This window comes from Antedon mediterranea, chromosome 9, assembly GCF_964355755.1.
Source record: "Antedon mediterranea chromosome 9, ecAntMedi1.1, whole genome shotgun sequence".
Lineage (NCBI taxonomy): Eukaryota > Metazoa > Echinodermata > Crinoidea > Comatulida > Antedonidae > Antedon > Antedon mediterranea.
In genome coordinates this window covers 5383963-5402777 of record NC_092678.1, presented here as the reverse complement: position 1 = coordinate 5402777, position 18815 = coordinate 5383963, and the positions used below count along the sequence as shown (strand labels likewise).

The window sequence follows — 18815 nt, the reverse complement described above, 5'->3', positions numbered from 1 at the left end:
GTCGTGATGACGTCATCAAAATGAAAAAAGGTGGCAACTCATGATAAATATAATTAATTTAGCAAGCACATACTGAAGTTTGAGCCAAAATCGGCCTCAAATAACTGAGATGCGCTCTATTAAATGTGATAACCTACAAAAAAAGATTAAAAATCCTAATTTTTAAATTCAAGTGGCCATTTGATGACGTCACGTCATTTTGTACGTCAAATTTGTACATGAATTCATATCTACAACTCAATGGCTTCCAGAATTAGTTAAAAAAAATTGGGAATCACCGTGCATTTTGAAGAATTATTTTCATTTTAAAAATGCCTTATTTTTTACCATTTTCAGCACTTTTGTGCAATTAATGTGCGCATTTTGTCATATTTAACCTGCTCGTATAGCGTTATTTTATGAATGGACTCAAATTTGGTGAATGTACTAAGAATGATGAGTAGAAGGCGATTTGTACAAAAAATACGTATTTTTATTTTTATATTGTATGTATCGCGCGCACAAAAACGTGTTTTTGCGCTGTAATTTTTTGAAACACGCAAATGACCTAATTCATTCTCTAAATTGATCAAAACTTAAATTTGAGCTTTTTACATTTTTAACGCGCATGACCCTACGTGCGTGTGCGTTTTTTTTTGCTAATATTTTTACCCTTGACCTTGACCGCTGAAAAGCTTATTAGGACTAAGTTAAAGTATTTGAAAGACATTGTGAAATTTTTGTGATCATTGCCATTCAACTTTTTGAGATAATTGTTACACAAAAAGTGTACAGAAAGAAGAATATTAGAGATTTCATAAAATAACAATAGGTGATCATTTTATTCTAAATGATCACCCAAAAATAGCAAATTTGCAAACTTTACCGTTGATACCGTGCTATCCGCCATTTGACGTTCTTCCTCAGACATGAGTGTATCACCATAAACTTGCTCATGCATATTAGTGCATTCTCGAAGTTTACGTTCTAGACCCATCACAGATGTTCCTTGTTCTCTTGTTTGTTTTAGAAGGATTTTCGGAGTTTCTCCTATTGGTGTGTCATTGGAAAATCTGTACGTGGGATTGTTGTTTTTATACGTATCTTTAAATTCATTTAGTAATTGAAGTGCCTCATCCTCTTTTGTTTCCTCGGCAATGACAATCAGAATTTCTACATCTGTAGGTTCATAAGAAATGTAACCTTTGGATTTGAGTCGATCAAACAAATCAAGTGCTTTGATGTTTTCTATTTCGTGTAACGACATATCGTCAAAGTGGTCCATCAACAGAATTTTTAGCTCGACCAATTCTTTCTTTCTTTTATATTTTTTACTTACTTTCTTCAGTAATTTATCGAATTGTTCTTCCTGGAAAAGAAAAAATATACATTTTTTAAAACAGATCAAATAATAAACCTAATACATAAACATGTTTATTTTTATTCATTGGTTACGTTTTTTTTATCTATTCATAAAATCATAATGAATGTCCCTTATGAGGAACAATTTATAATAAATTTATTTTTTCGCCCCAAACCTAATCATAGCCCAAAGAAATTGTTCGACCACTTTACACACAACGCTTCAGTGCGTGCTACACCCAGATAACAATGGGCAATGTTGGTAGCAAACCTTGTTGTAGATTAATGTATTCAGCCTACTGACGTTTATAAACATGACGTAAAAGTTTATGAACATGTAAACAACTGTATACTTACGGTAGAGGATATATTTATTTCCGACATTTTGAATGCAAAGCGCAGTTTATTGTTGAGGAGTAAAAATCTTTACAAACACGATTGTTATGGATGAATGGGCAATTTTTTCTATTATTAAGACATTCGATATTCCGTTTGTGTGCATGAACATTGGAATTAAAAATTGCACAAAATATCCAATAATATTTTTGTATTTTAAACTGTGTTAATATATATTATCTAGGCATAATGTAATTATATAAAAACATTTATAAAGTTTTTCGTAAGCCAGTTTGTTGAAAAAGGTCCGTTTTGTTCGCACCATTCAGGAAACATGAGCTGTTAAGTTATTGTTATGGAAATTGTGCGTATAATGGAAATTATCAGCTGAAGCATGGAGTAATAATGGAGTAATTATTACTACATGACTAAAGACATTATTTGGTCTGTTATAATAAAAATAATTATTGATACGACGTCACAATCTGATTTATGACGGCCATTTTTTATTTTATTTTCTTGGACCTCAAATGATTTATTTGTTTTTAGTAATTTGATTAGGGCAGCATTTCGTGTCATTCCATTCCATATTTCGAAAGTGAAAGAACAAAAAGATTTTTCTGAAAAAAATCATAATCCATACGTAATTCCAACTTTCATGTTGTAGATGTTTTGAGAAATAAAGCGAGTTTGCGCACAGTGATAATTTAAGAATGGTCGACAAATAGACAACCATAAGAAACAAGTTTAATCTGTTAGGGTTGGATAATTCCTTACTGTTATGATAATATAGTAGTAATAGTTGATTCCATAATACATGCAATTCAATTGATTCAAGACAAAGAAACTGTTTTTGTTATTGTTTATTACAATTATATGAATAAAAGTGACCTTAAAAGTACCAGCGCAACATTTACATTACTGGGCTTAATTACTAACGAAATATGAAGATAAATGAGATACATCTGTGTAGGCCTACTTTATCTACTTTAAGCATTTTGTAATATGACACAAAGCGAAAACAATTCTAATATATATATGTTTAAAAAAAAAAAACGTAATGTATCATTTTGTTGTCATTATTATGTGTAGTACTACAATTTAAATTAAAAACAGTACTATCTTATTCTGACATCATTATTAAGTATTTAATTCAGTCGCCAAAAAATATACCGTAAAATATGTTGGAATAATAGTCACGATTGTTGCAATAATGTTAATAACCTTTGCATATTTTCCATCAAGATCGAATGATAAGCCAATAAAAACTATGAACACTAGTATACTAATTATGAAAATAGCCATAGATCCCGCTAGGACAGAATCATAGATAAATACAAACTCAAGGATAAAGGACAGAAGCAGTAGAACTCCACAAACATACCAACATTTCTTTCTTCTTGCTGAAATAAAGGGAAAACACAATATTTGAAATCTAAAGTGCTTGTTATTTTTAGTAATTCTTTATTTAGTACTTACAAATAACATCTATTTATAGATTGTCAGAACAGAATAGTGATGATGATGTGTAGCCTACATTTGTATTTTATTTTTATGTATTGTCTTTATAATTACCTTTTAAGAATTTCTGAATCCTCTCCATTCGGCTTAGCTCATTGGTCCTAATTGAACAAAAATCAACAGAATTTGTGAATACAAAACATATAATAAAACAATACCTTTAGGTTAATGTTTAACTTTAATACCTTTGGGATTCCTTCGTGTTATTTTTAGAACTATAGACTACATCAGGTATAGGACATTTTGCGTTGAATACGTGTGATAATGTGATACAGTTAGTATAGTCTTAGAGAAGCATATAAAACGCGTTTCATGGTTGGGAAAGTTCTAGATGGAAGGAAATGAAAATGTTTGTCAACTTCAGTTGTTTCAACTTTCTGTTGATGTTTGTAAGATATCCTCATTAAAAATGCGGGAACATTCTTCTTCATAATCTGCATCATATGATTTACTACAGTCATTGTACTATACTATTAGCTAATTTGAAATTATACCTAAGGGGCATTACCATGGGTGTTCCAGCATCCGGGTTGTCATCTTCACCTGAAATAATAAATGAAAGTTGGATAACGTCGACTCGATACAAATAACAGGATTAGATCTGGATATAATAGGGGACTTACTGGTCCTATCTCACCTAAAATAAAACCAGTGTAGGCTTATACTATCGATTAAGGAATGTACATACCTAGAAGAATAGCACTTGCGACCGGATCGAGGCAGTTTGCAAACCTTTTCATTTTCGTTTTATCCTCCGTCAACAATAGTTCCCTCTCCAACTTGAACACAAAATCCCAGGTATTATCAAACACCTCTTCGTTTAATTTTTTGTAGTTTAGAACCATAGGTGCCACAGGATTTATGTTTGCAATTAAAGCTTTGAAAAGTTTTTTGCGAAATTCTGATATTGGCTTACGTTTGTATTTGGAATCGTGGATTTCCTCGTTATATTGATTGTTGAACTCTGTTGTCAAACGTAACGCCTCGTCATGATCTGTTATTGTAGCAATGTCTATTAGAAAATCGACATCTGTAGGGTTGTTTGAAATATAACCTCGCGTTTGGAGTTGATTAAACAGAAAGTGCCCCGTAATGTCGTTTTCACTTAACAAATCTCCAGAACAGTGGTCATTTAGCAGAAGTCTCAGCCAACGATACTTCCTACTTTTATATAAATCACTTATTTTTTTAAGTAATTCTGAGAATGTTTGGTCACTTGCATGTTCCTAAAACATTAAAGCAAATCATTTAGTTATAAAAGTGCTACTATATCATTATTATACGGTAAGGGCCTATCCTCATCTTCCCGTCCTATCATCTGTACCTTTTGTTTGTGTTTGTATGACCGTGACAAGCTGTGCCCGTATGACTAGAAACAAATTAGATATAATATTCCTCGGCCTTCACGACCTAACCCTTAAATACAAGAACATGTATGTATGTTCCCCACCCAGGCTTAACAATTGATACTTAGTAGTGGTAGCAAGGTTGATTTTTACACCAATATGCAATAACTATTATTATTGATAAATACTTACTGTAGAGGATTTACTCCCTTGTTGTGCCGACATTTTGAAGAGCAGTTTTATCTTTTAGGATAATAATGATATGCACAGTTTAATAAAAATCGATAACGATTGTTATGTAGGAATGTATGATTACATTTAGTATTTTATTGGTTAACTTAGCAATGGAAATTAAAATTCAGAAAAAGAGATTATTATTGTTATATTATTAACGAATTATTATTACATTTATTAGGCATTTTCGTTATTTTTAATGTTTTTCTAAAAATATTTTCTTGAAAGAGGATTCCATAGTTTATTAGTTAAATGTTGCGTAGCCTGTTATTAGTGAATTTACATTAAGGAAGTACTTCATATGGTTAACCGTTTATTATTGATATGCATATCAATAGAAATTATAACCACAATTGAAACCATTATTATAGCGTTCGTTTGATTGCGATAGATGAAATTTCAGCTCGGGGCTATGTTGAATAATGCAATTATAAACACAAAATACAATGTGTATAGTGGCGGAGGTAAATGACCCGGGTTGGGGCAAAACTTCCTTGTATAGATTTATATTTAAAATACAACTATACACTTAAGAACGTTGTATAGAAATGGTCCATGAAAAACCAATATCAATCCGCACCTATGTATGAAAACTGAGGTACTAGCCTATTAAAGGGTGACATTTTTCCTATAGGCTTTTTTTTTAGTAAAAGCGTCACAACAGGGCGTTTCGAGCAAGTAAGCGTTTGCACGTACATAGCGGAAAAAAGGTGCTTGTCCAGAGGGCCGTCGACAGGACCTGTGGCGAAGCGAACTTTTTTAAATGACGCCCGAGATGGCCGGAAGAAATGGTGCTGTCGCACATAAAATTCATGATAAATGGCACCTCTAATTTGCAGACACTCTCATATGTAGCAAAACGATCATACTTTTTCCCTCCAATAAACACACGTGACTAATTAAAGGACGATATCACATTTTGTTTCCGATTTCATTCACTCAGTATAGTTTTGATTGCGTTGCGTTCAAGTTCAATGCGAACGTACATCTAGGGGAAGCCCCGAAAAAGCGCAAATTTCAAATGCTTATTATAGCTCAATATTTATTTGCATCAATTTGTTGAAGAAATTAAATATATAAATATAAATTGATATTGATACAGTTGGGTGGGTGGTCTAGAAAAAAAATCGGTTGCTATAATGTATACTACAGTACACAGTTACAACACAGTTACTGTACTATATTATTATTAACATATCCTCTATGACAATGATCTGTAGGTAACCACGGCGTTCCATTTTTGACGTATATACACTTTTATTTATGCTTGCTGACTGCTAGCGATCTAAACAATAGGTAGGCCTACGCGGTTGTATAGCGTGTCCTTTGTACGAATCGTTCGTGCCCCGAGTATGGGTACGATACACCGTCAATATCATGTTGCGTTACAGGTAAAAATAGGTATAGGCAATTCATTTCGCAACTCTTAGAAATTTACAGACAGCAACGGCAATGGTGACCTCTAATAAAAGTAAATTAGCACGGCGCTGAAACAATGTGTTTTACTCATTTTTACGCTTTTTTCCCCAATTTTGTTTCCCTTAGGCCTATGGTAGGTTTTTTTTTCTCCAGTTTTATAAGGGGCGTGCGGATCCACCACTGTATCCGCCACTATATTACCTGTATTATATAATCATAAAATGATACTACTTTTATAAATTTGTTGACACTGAGGAAACTGCTGACCTAACTGCTGTTGTTATAACAATGTTTATAACAATGCCGAGAAATATTCTTGCCGCCTTTTCGTCGAGGTATTTTGCTATTGTTGAGTTGTACTTGTGTAAACTAAGTTTAAAAATGTTTTTCTTTTTAACTGTAGGAATCAACTACTTTGTTTAAAAAAAGGAGAATGTGCTCGTTTTGCATTTGAAAAACGTCAAATAATGGAGGAACGTTTTAGGCAACGACGAAAGTCACTTCTGGGCCATTATAATTGCTCGGAGCAAAAGGCACATCGCAATGAAAACACGTCCTGGTACGCCACCACAACCTAAGCACTATAAAGAAACAAATGAATTCAGTCAAGAAATGGCATACAGGTATTGATGTCTTTTCCACTTTTGAGCTTGCTCAGTACAAACTATTTATTACTGTGTGTAATATGATGTCATCATTCACACAATACTGTATTTCCTGTCTTATGTCATTTATTGTTCTTATATGCTTGGAAGTGTCATCTCCTTATCTCCTTTTTGTGTTCCAGTTTACTGGGTAAAATTCTCAATTTGTTTTCAGGTTTCGTCTTAATAAAGACCCAAAAATATTGAGAAGCTCAAACAAAGAGATGTTTGAAAAGGCTGATGGGACGTCAGGACCAATGCTTGTACGGTGCCTTCACACACCTCAATCCATCCCAGACAAGGCCAAGTAAAATTTATTTTAAATAGTCAACGCGACTCTACAGCTCACTATGTCGGTCGGTCGGTCGGTTGGTCGTTCGGTCAGTAAACACTAACTTGAGCACGCGACTGCAGCCATCTCTGTGTCTTTGTTATCTTTTATGAGAAAGACCAGCATCACTATGACCACCATCATCATCAACATCATCATCATCAGTCTCAACAAAGCTGAATTTATGTGGTGAAACTTCATTGCCTTTTTTGTTCAAGCACTTCTTGATTTGGTTTGCTCAAGCCATTTCATCCAACAGCCAGACTGACGCCATCACCATTGGAAGAACATTTACTGATGGAAAGGTTTTCAGAGATGAGGAGAAGAATCATTCGTCATGATGAACTGGAAAGAAATATTCCAACACAAAACATCTTTGTATCCTACTTGTAAAAAAAATATTTTTAATTACTTTTTCTGAATGACATCGATTTGGTTTATCGGAAAACCATATCATACAAATATTACAATAAATTCATCATACACTTGTTATGTTTTTGTTTATTACATAAACGCACAGAATGAAATTGATGTCTTCGGATTAAATTGCTGTTTAAAAATTATGTGAATGTCCTTCACCAGGATCTGCGTCAATGTTAATTGTAGTTTCAATTCAATACAATTCAGTAAAGACATTTTGTGTTTGCGGAAGTTACCAAACAATACTCGGTTACTATTACTGTATTATTTAATTAATTATCGCATTAACCTGGATGTGGTACATAATGTTGCAACACTCTGATTATCCAGGACCATCTATAGAGAATGAAATTCATCAATTATGGTGAGTAGATGTTTGCATATTGCGTATCAATTTGAATGGATTGTCGGCCTCAAATAGAAATGAGACGACTACACTATTGAACAACCCAGGTATAATTAATGTACAATTAATTCAATAAATGGTTAAGATTGACAAATCACCCCTTTCAGATTATGAAGTAATCCAAAATTGCCATCACCTGCTCAAATGATACCTGTTTAGAGATGCAGTTTCTCTGATGTCTAAATTTATGTCAAATTATTGATGATAGTCAGCAAATAGAAGGTAACATTTTTAATTTTTTTTTTACGAAGTCATTGTTTAACGAAATTCTAATTTAATTCTTTTTTATTAATTTTATTATGTTTTCCTTTGTAATGTCTAATATGATGAAATAAACAAAAAAAATTTATAAATCTGAAAAACGCAAGAAATGTCGTCAATGCTCGCACCTTTAACGGTCCACGTAAAAAAAATCCCAATTTTTAAATACGTTTTCAAAACTGTAATTGATTCCTAACTCGATCTTCAAATACCGGTACTGGTTTAAAAAAACAGTTTTAGCTTCAACGACGCGATCTTAATAGCATTCTGAAATAAATTAAAACAAGTTTGCACATTGTGAATCCATTAAACATTTTAAGTGAAAATTTATTTAACTTCTTTCAAATTATACATATTATTTAAACTATATAAAAAATATAAATTTTATAATGATGATAAACAAAATAACTCATTGAAAATGCAATATAATTTATCAAGTAATATAATAATTGGAGTACTGTATTTATATTAAATTAATATTCACAAGTTGTTGTGATAAGATGAATAACAACCATAGTATAAATCCAAAGGCATATTTCTTAATACATGAATGACCATGTCAAATACCGGTTTTCAAAAAACGGTTTCAGTAAAACAATTTTTATCAATCTATGAATGAATAAGCAAAATTAAAAATATAAAGTAAAATAACCAAAAAGAAAGTACCAAGCTTTCGGATATCCCTACTTAATTATATTATATTTTTAACTTATAATATAAATTCAAAGGCAAATTACTGAAAAAATGACAATGCTGTGGGTATCAGTGGCTGGATCTCAATGGAGAAAAGCAAAATCAAAACGATAAAGTAAAACAGGCAAAAAAGTTAGCATAGCTTTGGGCAACACTAGCCCTTCATCACTATGGAAAAATGTAAAAGTCAGTTGAAAAATAATTGGCTTACAGGTTTTGATATTTTGAAACACTACATACAAAGTTTAAACATTTCTACTAATTAGACAGCTACAATATTTATTAATATTATCATTATTATTATTAAAGGATAAACAGATATTAATATAAAAATAATTCATTTAGAAAACCACACCAACAATAACACCACACAACAGTAAAACAAGGAATGCAGGAATTTATAAACTATTTTCACTGTACGCCTACACAAATTTATGAAACATTAAATTAGTACCTCTATATTACCAATCGTAAAAACAAAATATAAAAAATGTGTCTATTTTATTGCATATACGTATTGCGTATTATTTCTGAATACATGTTTATATATATTTATAAATCTACATGCTGCAGGCCCGTAAGGCATTAGAACCAACCCACCACAAGCGATTTTCTAAACTTTAGTGATTTCATCTCCGTAAGACGTGCAGCTTCCAAAATCCTACGCCTTTGTGACATAGAACCACGTTTTCACCAATCATGGCGTAATTAAACCACACAATGTACCAATAAAGATCCTGTGGTAATAAAGGACATGGTTTTAAAAATATTTGCAACTGATTTACCTAATTTGTGTTGCTTTGTTTTCTATTGTTTGTACTGGTAGTTATTTTGCCTAGAGTATTTCAACATTTAGTAATTGTATACTTTCACATTTTTCCCTCCTGAATTTACAACTGCTAATCTTCTTGGTCTTTTTGAGATTACAGTGATTGAACTTGGAAGATCAATAGCATCCTTAGTTTCATCAATTCGTCTTAAGAAACCACCATCTTTGTCAAATAGTTGTAGTTTATTTCTACTGGATACTATTATATTGTCATCGTCGTCTATTACAATTCCACAGGGATCTTCAACTTGTCCATCGCCCTCGCCTTTATCAGCAATTGTTTTCACGTACTTCCCGTGTAGGCCTACTACATCAAACATTTGAACTCTATGATTACCGAAGTCGGTAACCACGATACGATCTCTCCCTAATAAAGCAACATCCATTGGATTGTACATTTGACCTTCTTTGCTACCATGTTCACCTATCGTACCAATCAGGCTCCCGTCATCGATATTGAATTTGAAGACACAGTGAGCTGAACTGTCTGCAACATACATGACTCTTGTTTCATTGCTTATTGTCAAGCCAACTGGGGATAACAACTTTTCATCATCAAATGTAGTGATTGGTTTCAATTTATCATCACACTTTACAATACTTTCTTTGTCAGTGTAAACAATGTAACCATTACTCATTTGATGCAACCTTTTTATTTTTTTCTTACATTTTGTATTAATAACACACTCTCCTGAATTATCGAATTTGAAAAATTCACAATTGGTTGATACTAACATGCTACCTTCTGTATCTAATAATAGGACGTCTGTGAAATACTGACTACTGGGTAATTTGTTGAATACAGTAGTAGTCGTGTCATTCACAATTCCCATTGGTGCTACTTTGATATTTACTGGAGATCCTTTGATGTAGTGTTTATTAGTAGCCATAACCTCCATCATCCAATCGCCTTCCTTATCACACATAGCTCTTATTGTAAACTCTCCATGTTTCTTGTCTTCTACAACAGCAAGACTTTGTCCATTCCCGGATGGACATATCAGAGTAGCAAGTAAGCATGTATCGTGATCACTTTTGTACTTTCTTTGTACATTCACTGAAAATGGTTGTCCTTTTGTAACTGAAAACGATCTATCCTTATCATAAATGATAAGTTTACAATTCACAATCTTTAATCCATCACCGGTGATTGTTGGTTTAAGATGTTCTACATATAAAAAGCTCTCTTCAGATCTTTTTATTTCTTCCTCAATTGTTTGCAACTCAAGATTTCCTGTCTCTGGGTTGTTTCTAATTTTTCTGATCGCATCATTCAAATCAGTCTTATTCTTCTCAAGGTTTCTTTCTTGCTTCTCAAAGATTTTATTCTTTTCTTCGCATAGTTGGTCAAGAACGTGCATATCAGCAGTACAAGTTTCATTAATGTTGTCAATTTTAGATTTCTTGTGTTCGTTTATTTCTGTTCGCCATCTTCTTACATCTTCTCGAAATGTTTGTTTACCCCTTTTAACATAATTAATGCCATCATCTATTTGTTGTTTGAGAAACCCAGCTTTCTCGAAAGCTGTATTACTTGCTTTTTTATACTTAACAGCTGTTCTTTTTGTACTTAGTTCCTTTTTTCTTTCCTTTTAAAATAAATCAATATTATTATATTTTCAATTGCTTGTTTAACTTTCTATTTAATAACTACATTTTTTTCAAAAGGTAAAATAATGTATTTCTGACATAAATACCGGTTCTCTACATTGACAATATTCACAATACTATCAGAGGTGACACTAAAAGGGTTTATATATTTTTTTCTAAGTACACTATAGAGACCAAAGATATCTTATGTTTGATAATTGAAAACTTACCGCAGGAATGATCATATGCTTAAGTAAAAGTGCTGCATTAGGCCAACTCATGGTAATTGTGATGACAGTTGCTCTTTGGTAGCCTGCATCTAAATAAATTTACAACAGGTTGTGTTACTTAATTAGCATGCACCATTCTATAGTTTGTGTTTTTTTACAGTCCCATTTAACTTTTCACTTTTGTGAACAGTATTTAAAATTCAACCTACCATTTTTCATTGCTCTTCTGATAACATTGTCATCAAATATTGATGCCAGATCTATGAAACCCATGGACCATAAGTTGTACAATATTTCCGGCTTTTTTGTTTGTACTCTTTCTTTTAATACAATACCTATAGAGTATAGTTAAAATAATTAACATATTAGGCCTATATCTTTTTTGCAAATATTACCGGGTGCATTATTATTATGTGTCTGTCGTTTATATATTTATAAATAACTAACATGTTGATGATGTTCCTACAGTAAACACTGCCCTTATTTCCCATCTTTTTGATATTGTGTGGTTAACTGTGTTTTTCCGTCGCAGCTCCCGCTTCACCTGTTTTTCCCATTCCACATCACCACTTACCACATATAATTCTAAAATTAGAAACAATACAAATTAACATTAACACTAGTTTATTTCTTAAAATATTATATTTTATGATTATGTAATAAAATGATATTGAATCACTTTGCTTATGTATAACTCTATGCACAGGCACAGTACCATAATTGGATTATATAACACTACAGCCTGAGATGTGGGTGCCCCGTCCCCCAGACTGGAATATTTTTTAGAAAAAATGTTAATATTACCTCCGATGGTAAAAACAGACCGGTGTGTGAATGCCATAGAACCTTCTTGTTCATTGCTACCAGAATAATAACCTGTGAACATTAAAATACACTATTGTATGTTTGTGTTTAATACTTAATTAAATATCAATATTTAATACATTAGATTAGCATATTTTTATTTGCTGCTTTTATTATTACATCTCGTTTATTTTCTTATTTTAGTAATATATATACAAACCAATATATAGATATTTTGAAAGTTCGTCAAGCTTTGCAAATCTTTCTGTTGGCTCCTGTGTACCCATCAAACGTCTGCTCCCTTCCAGCTTAATATATTCAACAGCCCAAGTAGTCGCATGTATATAAAAGTATTGCATCAGTTGGATATTGTTGAATTGCTCATATAACTTCTTCATTAAATGTCTTAATGCTTTGTAAAAAAATATTTAAAACTATTAGTACTGCATTTTCTCCCCTTTCTGCAATAATTAGGACTGTCTGAGATGTGGATGCACCCATCCCAGACCCAGATTCTATAACAATTTAGGTTACTTGTTATTATACAGTAGGTTAGCATTTATTGTCTCTTTTCATCTCTTTACCTTCAAAAATAACAGTTTGCATTTTATTCTTCTGCAACTCAAGTTGTTTGTCTTCGTCTTCTATAGAAATAATATCTTCTTTAGCTATTTTAATATCATTTTTGATTATCTTTACATGATATTCAAAATCTGTTTTGTCCTCTATTATAGAATGCACTGCAGTTTCTAATTCTTGCTTGATATCATGAAGTGACTTCATCCCTTCAGTTTGTTCAATGCATCTATTAGCATCAATCATTTTCTGCTTTATAACTCTTCTCTATAACATTTCTTTCAAAATCGTTCTACTGTGTGGATGCACTTACAGTGCCTTGCAATTCTTGACTTGACTGTAAAATAATAATAACCGGTAATAATTCAGTACCTAATTTTTGTAATGGTCTGACCTAGAATAATGAACATTATAGTGTGCATGCATGGTTAATAAACATTGGTTTCCTTGTGTATAGGTTCCTGACCATTTTTAAATAGTTTGCTGATTGACTGATTCTGTGCATTTGTATAAAGCTTCTGCATATGCGTTTTGTTGAAAATTTAATTGTGTTTACAGTAATTACAGACTGTTATATATCTCATTTGTATCTTTTAAGGATCTAGAAATATTCTGAATATAAAAAAGTATTATTGTATGTTTTAAACTTACTCTCTGTAGGTTTATGTCTTATATCACTGGCTAATTGCTTCAATTACTTTCGGTACAGGTAGGTTCATCCAAAGTAAAAAAAAATACAAAGATATAAGCCGATATTGTAGAATTAGCATAAACAATTACACCGATATGTCTACCATTAATGGAGAATTACCAATGGAAACACTCTAGATGGAATTTTATCTAGTTGCTGAGATCCGAATAGAAACTACTCAGTCTTATTATCATTAAGTTTAAGAAAGTTTTTGCCATCCAGACATGAAGCTCAGAGATACATGTTTTCAAGCAATTCAATTGCTAATTCACTCTGTGTCAATGTGGGTTTAAATGATAGATAAATCTGAGTATAAACATGATAGCTAAGATTATATTTCCTAATAACAGGGTATATTATTATAATAATTTTAATCCTTTAATAGTACTTTTACAATAATAACAATTTTACCATATCTTTCTTATGGTAATATCGCATGGGCTGTCTGCATCAATACATTCGAAACATTATGTCCTTGGCTAAGCACTGAACGCCAAAATACGTCCACCTAAGACTCCAGAAACGCGCATTGCGTATCTGCGTAGGCGTTCCTTTTCAATCCCATACCACAAGTATATTTCATAATTTTCGTATTCTTAATATTTATTGTTTGAATAAACTCGAAATAGCCTCCTGTATGTACAGATGTAATAAATTACTATTCCTAACAGATACAGTAACTTAGTATCTACATGAACATTCTAAAATAAGATGTTTTGATTTAAGAAACCATGTATAATTATTATAAGAACAATCAGGAACATTCCAGTATGCTATTAATAGAAACTGTAATCAAATAGAATAAGAAGTATAAGGAATGATCTAGAAGGTTATGAACATATTGTATATAAGGGGAAGTATGACAATCGTAAGAAGGGAGAAGGCTTTTTGATTGACGCATTTATTTTTTAAGAAGGTTTGATATTAGAGGTTGGATATTCGATTGTAAAGTTATTGTGAAGCTGTTGTTTAAAGTGCTTACTGGATTGTTAAAAGTTGAAGTTGATTGAAATTAAAGCTTTGTTTTTGGGTTATTTTACAACTTTGTGGATTTTGTGTGTATACTTTTATGTCACAAGGGAGTTCCTAAAGTATTTTCAACCGCTCGGAAACATACGTAAAGGGAGTTTGTGACAACAGATTACACAAGCATACACTGCCTTCTCATTTAAATAATGTATGCATTTCTACTTCTTCTGTTCACAATTACTAACAACTTATATTCAATAATATCACCCTGCAATTCCCAGTTTAGACTAGGCTAGATAGATTTTTTATGCTGGCCCCAAATTATTTCCAATTTAAATTTAGATAAAACATCACTGAATAGTTTTAAGCTTGCGTTTAAACTGTCTCTGATGGTGCACAGATCTTAAAATATGCATCCTCTATGTAGGGAATTTTAAAAAAAATGTGAAACTAGTACATTTCTTTATTTCTATAAGAGTAAATACAAACATAGGTGTTTTGGAGTATATTTACACCAATTCTTCTTCTTCGATTTGTATGTAATTATATGCAACTGTGACCAGATCAGGAGGTCAAAAAGGGTGGTTGATAAAGACTTTTGGTGATTTTCTTTAATTATTACAAGGAATAAAAAGTTAGGCTTAATGATTTGACGTTTCTGCTTAACTTTTCCATTAGAGTGACTATAAATATAGGTCTTGTGGCAATATTGATTAATTTATTTATGAATCAAATTGTAGAAAACAATGAACAAAAGAGGAGCATTAACGAACATTTATTAGTATTTAGGCTATTTTATATATATGACGAATGAATAAGAAGAATAAGTGAAAAAAGGGATGTCCACTTAATATGGGCTCTACTGTAAATGGTACTGTAAGTAGAACTAGAATTGTATACAATTCATTTTATTTAATCTTTCATTTCGGAAAAAATAATACAGAGTACAACATTTTTCATAGCTCACGAACAAATTAGTGTCAACATTATTATAAATAAGGAGTGTCATTGAAAAGAGGGTTGGCTGTAGTTTTATATAATATTGCTTATCGTTTGTTTCACAAGATAGTTTACCCTTAATAGGGGTGTTTACTGTCTAAAAATTAAGTAACCTAAATATTTAAATAATTAATACAAAAATGGAAAAACTAAAAAATTATTAATTCTTACCTATCTTTCACCCTCATCGCAGCCATTTTGATGATTGATGCTACAGGTATTGTCAAAGTAAAATTATAATTGTTGATTTGTGTGACTGGATTTCATAACCAGAAAATGTGTATTACTCCATGGTTTGATTGATTCTTTCTTCTTGTATTTAATATGGATCGTCGAACTTTTTATCTACAATATTATTCGTAGTGAATGTTATAGAAATAGTTCTTACGGTTGATTTCAGTTCAATGCTGATGAAATCGTAAAAATGTGTTTGTTTAGCCAGTAGTTTATGGGTATGCATATTATTATGTACGTTTATGTCACTCTACAGTACCTTTCATAAAATAGTAATCGATAATAAAGTCGCATAACAAAAGCATTCTGATAATAATACTCAGTACAAGTATTGTTGTAATGCCACGTCAGTATAATAACAATGTGCTCTCCCACCGGAATAATTACAGTTTATTTACGCACCTAACCTTAGTTACTAACATTTGTGCTTTTATAGTTACAGTTTTGAATCGATATTGTATTTGACTATATATATATATATATATATATATATATATATATATATATATATATATATATATATATATATATATATATATATATATATATATATATATATATATATATATATATATATATATATATATATATATATATATATATATATATATATATATATATATATATATATATATATATATATATATATATATATATATATATATATATATATATATATATATATATATATATATATATATATATATATATATATATATATATATATATATATATATATATATATATATATATATATATATATATATATATATATATATATATATATATATATATATATATATATATATATATATATATATATATATATATATATATATATATATATATATATATATATATATATATATATATATATATATATATATATATATATATATATATATATATATATATATATATATATATATATATATATATATATATATATATATATATATATATATATATATATATATATTTATTTATTTATTACCGAAACTCAAACTTAGGCCCTAAAGGCAGTCGTCATAGTTAGAGCTTGGTAGAAAATATTTCAGAAATCTGTTGGGAAAAACCTTACAAATAGCTTTCTTTGCCAAATTGTTAAGGAACATTTGTTCCCTTTGTCGATCCAAAAATTACCACGGACGCTATATTTACATAGTTTAAATTCGCGCTAGACATGGTCAGTGTGCTAGAATTATGTATTATGATTCTCATCAGTACTATTCAACCTATAAAGAAGAATGAGAGATAGAGAAATTATTGTCGCCAAGTACGAATTGCTATAGACATTTGTTTACCCTAAGATACGATGTTATAAACGACATTTTTCAGAGATAATCTGTTTGATACTTTACTTGAACTGCGACCGTGTAATTTTCTTGCGAAGGATGAAATAAAGTTTATCTGAATTTGTATCTGTGAACTCATTTGTAGTCAAATCAAATCAAATCAAATCAAATCAATCAAGTCGCAGCGGCATCAGTCTCAGTGTTTTCGTGACGTCTTCTAGTTCATTCGTACTCATCCGTAACTATTATTAATTGTCACATGTAGATATATTTATAACAGAGAATTGTAATAAAAGTGGGACGAACTCACACAAGACAGAACAAAATATTCGTGGTGCTCATAACACGAAAGAGCTACGGTGCTGATATGATGCCGTTAATATTTAAGTACAAAGTAATTAAGAGGCCACTGTTTTCGATAAAAGTTTAAAAAAGAAACAATTTAGAACATCACTCCATTCTATCGAAATAGCAGACCCTGTAGCTGATATCCCTACCGGTTCTCTGTTATAAATTTGGGTGACTCCAAGACCAAGAGAGTTACAGAGCACGACAATTATCGGCCCCCAACTTTACACAGAAAAAGACCCACTGGGTATTATAGGATGAAGGCCCTAAAAGAGGAGATTTATCGTAACAATATCGTATCCCCATCGTGCGATCGTAGTAACAGGAAAGTGACAATGTAGTTTTCAAATTCGTGAATGTGGGAAAGGGCATAACACGAGATGCATATCGTGCCTGATAGTGGGTGATCCTCTTATTAATGGGTAATAAATGTTGAGATAAGATAAATTTAAATAGACTAGATGGCACGCTCGCTTCGCTCGCGTACCATCTAGGTCGTGCCCACAGATGGTTCTCGAATACACGGTATTTCCAGCGAGAAAAAAATGGAGATTTCAAATGTACGTACCGCAGGACTATAATACATTGTCGTTTACAGAAACGAATAAATATACACAATGATTTATGTAGTCAACCAAAATTAGCACCCTGGGAATTACTTCCGAGAGAGAAACAAATTTTTTTTATTTGGACTCATTTAAACAAACCCAATTTGTGTTTTGTATGTAACATTAAGGGTTGAGGGATGGGGAAGAAGATAGGTACAAAGAGGAAACATTTTAAAATATATTCTTATCCACTCAGTAACGAAATATTGTTTTTAATGTTTTATAGGCCTATAAATAATATACCACTAAATACAGTAAAACATTTACGATTTAATACGGTACTTTGTTAAAACTCTCACTGTCATAGTCGATTGAAATAGTAAAGTACATGTAACGATACACCACTACGACGTTTATATATTTTTAAATTATTAATTAATACAAACGTTGAGAAGCAACTGTCAGTAATAACGTTTATTTATTTGTATATTATATGTTTATAATCTAACAGTAGGGCCTACCCACACTCACAGTAATAAAGTTTATTTGTATATATTTTTATATTACATCTAACAGTACCAACACTCACAGTAAGAAATTTGCGATTCAAATTGCGATCAAAAGTGGTTAATACCTTAACAGTATTGTACAGCATTGCAATACTATTTATGTTTATTCTCCAAGGGGGCCCATAAATCTAAATCTATACCTCTATGGTTAAACCAAATAATTTGGAATGTTTATTTGTAT

At 31.2% G+C, this 18815-nt stretch overlaps 2 protein-coding genes across 3 annotated transcripts; both read right to left on the bottom strand.

Moving 5' to 3' along the window:
• Positions 1-2525: 2525 nt before the first annotated feature.
• LOC140058987 (uncharacterized) lies at positions 2526-4805 on the bottom strand. Of its 2 annotated transcripts, XM_072104779.1 has the most exons (5): positions 4737-4805; positions 3887-4424; positions 3693-3741; positions 3253-3299; positions 2526-3080 (listed from the first exon to the last, which is right to left on the bottom strand). In XM_072104779.1, exons 1-5 carry the CDS (start codon positions 4767-4769, stop codon positions 2818-2820), a joined length of 930 nt encoding a protein of 309 aa, XP_071960880.1. In that variant the 5' UTR covers positions 4770-4805; the 3' UTR covers positions 2526-2817. The 2 variants fall into 2 exon arrangements, with proteins under 2 accessions (XP_071960880.1, XP_071960881.1); XM_072104780.1 differs by lacking the exon at positions 2526-3080 and having other exon boundaries at positions 3261-3299; positions 3707-3741.
• A 3794-nt stretch (positions 4806-8599) lies between these two features.
• Positions 8600-13227, bottom strand: LOC140059272 (uncharacterized). Its single transcript, XM_072105139.1, has 7 exons — positions 12990-13227; positions 12626-12817; positions 12406-12477; positions 12049-12186; positions 11811-11936; positions 11602-11690; positions 8600-11370 (listed from the first exon to the last, which is right to left on the bottom strand). Exons 1-7 carry the CDS (start codon positions 13225-13227, stop codon positions 9805-9807), a joined length of 2421 nt encoding a protein of 806 aa, XP_071961240.1. The 3' UTR covers positions 8600-9804.
• Positions 13228-18815: the final 5588 nt, after the last annotated feature.

What these genes read in the sequence shown, in the direction of transcription:
- LOC140058987 (XM_072104779.1), bottom strand. Translation starts at nt 4,769, where the DNA reads ATGTCGGCACAACAAGGGAGTAAATCCTCTACA. An exon ending in AAGGGAGTAAATCCTCTACA is followed by an intron (nt 4,425 to 4,736) that starts GTAAGTATTTAT and finishes TTAATGTTTTAG; the next exon opens with GAACATGCAAGTGACCAAAC. An exon ending in CGCAAGTGCTATTCTTCTAG is followed by an intron (nt 3,742 to 3,886) that starts GTATGTACATTC and finishes TTATTATTTCAG; the next exon opens with GTGAAGATGACAACCCGGAT.
- LOC140059272 (XM_072105139.1), bottom strand. Translation starts at nt 13,227, where the DNA reads ATGATTGATGCTAATAGATGCATTGAACAAACTGAAGGGATGAAGTCA. An exon ending in GCAAACTGTTATTTTTGAAG is followed by an intron (nt 12,818 to 12,989) that starts GTAAAGAGATGA and finishes TTTTTTACAAAG; the next exon opens with CATTAAGACATTTAATGAAG. An exon ending in TGTAGGAACATCATCAACAT is followed by an intron (nt 11,937 to 12,048) that starts GTTAGTTATTTA and finishes TATACTCTATAG; the next exon opens with GTATTGTATTAAAAGAAAGA.